Source organism: Alexandromys fortis, unplaced genomic scaffold, assembly GCF_014885135.2.
Source record: "Alexandromys fortis isolate MF-2015 unplaced genomic scaffold, M_Fortis_MF-2015_v1.1 scaffold_1725, whole genome shotgun sequence".
In the NCBI taxonomy this organism is placed as follows: Eukaryota; Metazoa; Chordata; class Mammalia; order Rodentia; family Cricetidae; genus Alexandromys; species Alexandromys fortis.
Window position 1 is genome coordinate 1 of NW_026069590.1, and position 4,635 is coordinate 4,635.

General features: G+C 40.7%; 1 protein-coding gene across 1 annotated transcript in view; it reads right to left on the reverse strand.

Moving 5' to 3' along the window:
• Positions 1-6: 6 nt before the first annotated feature.
• The window catches only part of LOC126496199 (histone-binding protein RBBP4-like), a 7,311-nt gene continuing 2,682 nt past the window's right edge, over positions 7-4,635 (reverse strand). Inside the window, exons 6-9 of the mRNA XM_050133748.1 lie at positions 4,513-4,589; positions 3,720-3,777; positions 3,506-3,616; positions 7-290 (exon numbers count right to left, since the gene is read on the reverse strand). Coding sequence (XP_049989705.1) covers positions 225-290; positions 3,506-3,616; positions 3,720-3,777; positions 4,513-4,589 — 312 coding nt within the window. The 3' untranslated portion in view covers positions 7-224. The remainder of the gene's footprint in view (positions 291-3,505; positions 3,617-3,719; positions 3,778-4,512; positions 4,590-4,635) is intronic.

Below are 4,635 nucleotides of genomic sequence, written 5' to 3' on the forward strand. Positions count from 1 at the left end.
AGAAAATTCCTGAAGAAAAATTTAAATATAAGTCTGTGGCTTTGTTGAATTAAGCCCCCCCAGTTAAAGATTTAGAAAACACCCATGGTTTGGGCTAATAGTATTGTTGGTGGCACCTATTGTAGCCGGATAGCTGAACAAAGTCTGTGTCTTAAACCAGTGTTAAATCCATCTCAGGGTTCAGAAGAAAACAAGGGGAGTCTAAATCACAAGTGCAGACATGTCTAGGATCCTTGTCCTTCTGGATCCACACTTCCTTCAGGGTCTTCATCATTGTAAATGTTCTCTGCCTGCCAGAGAGAGAAGACAGTTATTTCTTTTCTTCCCTCCCCCACCCCCCTGGGTTTGGAGCCTATCCTGGAACTCCCATAGATCTGCTTGCTGGGATTAAAGGTGTATGCCATTACTGCCCAGCAACAGTTATTTCTTGAAGTCTATTTCCATAATATATTATGCCAAGGTGCCTGATTACAAGGTCCCTGATAACATTTCAAATAAGGCCATATAGTTCTAACTATTCAATGCTGTTGCTGAATAAAAACAGCAGACAATGCATAGACAACATGAATCATAAACACAACAGTACAAACTTGGAGCACGTCACAGCTTCTACTATAGGGCATTTTCACAAAGTGTGACGATCTTCATTCCTGAACTCTTAAACCAGATATATTATTGGTAATAGCTAAAATATAAACCAGAGGTTTCTATGAGACCCACAGAAGTTGATGCTTATAAGCAAAGAATTTCTTTTAAAGATGACAAAAATATTCTAGTATTTTTTTTTGTGATGTGCAACTCTGGAGTAGGAAAAAAACTAACTGAATAGTAAATTTAAATGAAACTACCCAAACTTTATATGCAAATTTCAATTAATAAATGTCTTGAAAAGCTACTTTACATAACAAATACCCACCCCCAGTAGTTGATGAAATGTCTAAGTCTAAAATCAAGTGCGTGGAACCAAGAACCCAGTCACATCAACAATCACCAATACCAGACCTAACAGGCATCACCTCAGGAGGGCTGTAACCCCAAATCTGCAGGATTACCCTGTGACTTCTATCCAACATTGCTATAAAATTTGAGGGTTTAGCAAAAACTCCTTTGACTGGTTTGAAAATTTGCTATGATTCTAAAGAATGAGATTTTGATGTTTATATATTATGCATGTGATCTCTTGCTTCAGCTTTCCCAAAATCTAGGATTATAGAGCTACCATGCACCCTGCTTATTCCTGGGGTATCTATTTTGTATGTCTGTATTTAGAAAACCCAGGGACCAAATGGAAGAGATAGATATAGGAGGGAGCAGAGCGTATTACACTCTTCTAGCAAGTCAATGTGACTCCCAGAATCTGGATGCTCAAACAACCTAGAGCAAGCTAAGAGCTTAATCTCCCTTCCCGACTGGGGAGGCAGAGTTCCAAGAGGTTAATTTTCAGCACTCCTGTTGACTGCCCAGCTGTGAGGACATCCAGGGGCCTCACCAAAACCTTAGGAACAGACTCAGGTGTGGTACAAAAGGCATCATCATCATGAGCAGAACTGAGCTAAAAATCCCAATGGTGGGCTGGAGAGATGGCTCAGTGGTTAAGAGCACTGTCTGCTCTTCCAGAGGTCCTGAGTTCAATTCCCAGCAACCACATGGTGGCTCCAAACCATCTGTAAAGAGATCTGGTGCCCTCCTCTGGGGTGTGGAGGAGGCAGAAAGTTGTATACATAATAAATAAATCTTTAAAAAAAAAAAATCCCAATGGTTTCTTAGCAGAACCATGCCAAAACACAGGTACTACTTATTATATGAACATAACAAACAGAGGCAGTGACCCTGGAGGGTCACTCTCTCTACCTTTTCTTTTGGTCATTTTTCTCCAAAGATAGGCTTTCTCTGCTACCCTGGAACTCACTCTATAGAGCAGGCTCGCATCGAACTCAAAGAGATCCACCTGTTTCTGCCTCCTGAGTGCTGGAATGAAAGGCGCACTTTCCTACCCTGCCTACTTCTTGGCTTTTTGGAGACAGGGTCTCTCTATGTAGCCCTGGTTTTCCTGGAACTCAGTGTGAATTTCAAAAAGCAGAGATAAGATAAACTGTCTCTTAGTTCCCAGCTCACAACTGCCTGTAATTCCAACTCCTCTTTCTGGCCTCTAAAACCAACACACACACACACACAATAAAATAAATCTTTACAGGTGATAGTGATGGCAGCAGTGGGTATGCTTTTAATCTCAGTACTTGCCTTTTATCCCAGAACTTGGGAGGCAGACGCAGGCAAATCTGTGAGTTCAAGGCCAGCCTGGTGTCTACAGAAGAGTTCCAGCGTGGCCAGGACTACAAAAAAAATCTGCCTAAAAAAACAAAACAAACCATTCCTTTCATAATTAAAATGACACAATCCTTACAGTGCCATTCATGATCTATGTCAACTTAAGTCTATATAATAAAAATGACTTATGAAATCTTTAAAGTACCAGCAATAAAAATTAATTTTACATTTTAAGGTAAATTTTAATATATAGTTATGACATTAATACACAAAAATCTACTACCTGTCTATCCTCCTCTTTCAAAAAAGACCAGGGCTTTCAGCAGGGTGTTGGTGGCATATGCCTTCAATCTTACCACTTGGGAGGCAGAGGCAGGCAAATCTTTTGAGTTTAGGGCAGCCAGGGTTGTTACATAGAAAAACCCTGTCTCAAAACCAACTAACCAACCCAATCATCATTTAAAAATCAAGCTGTTGACATCTCCTCAGTCTGCTTAGAGACTTAATGATGAGGTTTGGCTCTGTATTTTTAAGTTCTTGATTTAAATTTAAAATATCTTTATCTATATCAAGATTTAAAGCAGTTAAAGACTGCTTAATGCTATGAAAAAAAATAATCAGAATTTAAAACTGGTAAGTTTCAAAAATCTTAAAACAAAACAAAACAAAAAAAAACAAAACAAAACCCACGTATCTTACATTGCTCACACAGCAGTGACCTGGCTTATAATCCCAGCTCCCCGCCCCTCCTTTTTTTTTATTTTGGTTTTTATCGAGACAGGGTTTCTCTGTAGCTTTGGAGCCTGTCCTGGAACTAGCTCTTGTAGATCAGGCTGGTCTCGAACTCACAGAGATCCGCCTGCCTCTGCCTCCCGAGTGCTGGGATTAAAGGCGTGCGCCACCATCGCCTGGCTCCCAGCTCCCTTTGAGTTCATAGTGTAACAGTTCACAACTCAAAAGCCCCAGCTTCAATTACCAACAAGCTAAACCTGGCCACATAGTAATGACAAAAAAAACAAAATTTAATCTGTGTCATCTTGGGGACTACCCAGGGAAAACTGTTCAAAAACCAAAAAGAAAAAAGTACAAACAAAAACCCAACAGGGAAAACTTCACCTAAACATCGAAGCCACACCTAAAGAAAACGGGGCTGAGATGACAGCTGCATCCAAAGCGTGTGTGTGTGATGATGGTCTCATGTATCTAATGTCCCCTAAATAAAGTGCTGAACACTTACCATCTGCCAAACTTGCATGATATTGTCTTCTGATACAGAACAAATCACCCAAGGTTCATTGGGATTCCAGGAGAAATCAGATATCTTGGCAGTGTGACCACCATGAATAAACTGGAAGAGGGACCAAAACCAAGACATTAAACACAGACATTAAATCATAGCCTACTGCTTAAAGCACAGAAGACTCCAAAGTGCCTGAAAGGTTATAACATACCAGCAACTCTGGTGGGCCATCTTCTGCATCTTCTGGGGACTGTTCTTCTCCAATTTTACTTAACAAAAAAGAATTTTAAGTCAGAAAACATCTCCCTGTGTGGTAGTTTGAATATAACTGGCCCCCATAAGCTCACAGGCACTATTAGGAGGTGTGGCTTGTTGGAAGTGTATCACTGTGGAGGTGTGCTTTGAGTCTCGTATATGCTCAAGCCACATCCAGTGTCTTAGCTCACTTTGTTGTCTGCACAAGATGTAGAACTCTCAGCCACTTCTCCAGACCATGTCTGCTGGCATACTGCCCTGTCACACCATGATAATGGACTAAACCTCTGAATTATAACCTACCCAATTAAACATTTTATAAGAGCTGCTGTGGTCATGGCTGCCTCTTTATAGAAAAAGAAAAACTAAGACAGCCTGAGCACCTATCTTTGAAAAATGTAAAGATGCTGGGTGGTGGTGGTGCACGCCTTTAATCCCAGCACCCATAGAGGCAAAAGCAGGCCGATCTCTGTGAGTTTGATCTACAGAGCAAGTTTCAGGACAGGCTCCAAAGCTATAGAGAAACCCTGACTCAAAAACAAAGAAAAATGTAAAGACAGTAACTTTGCCAGGCTCGGCACTCAGGAGGCAGAAAGAGGTGAAATTACTGAGTTTAAGGTCAGTCTGGTGCACAGTTCTAGGATAATCAGGACTACACAGGGAAACCCTGTCTCCCCAAAACAAACAACAAAAAACCAACCAAAACAAATCTGTAACTCCACGGATAGGGTAACTAACACAAAACTTACCTTAAATCCCACACATTCAACCTACGATCAGTACCGCTAGAAGCCAAAATAGTCTCATTGTGAGGTGACCACTGAACCTAAATCCAAGTGAAGAAAAATTCAACAAATTAGAAAACAGAATAT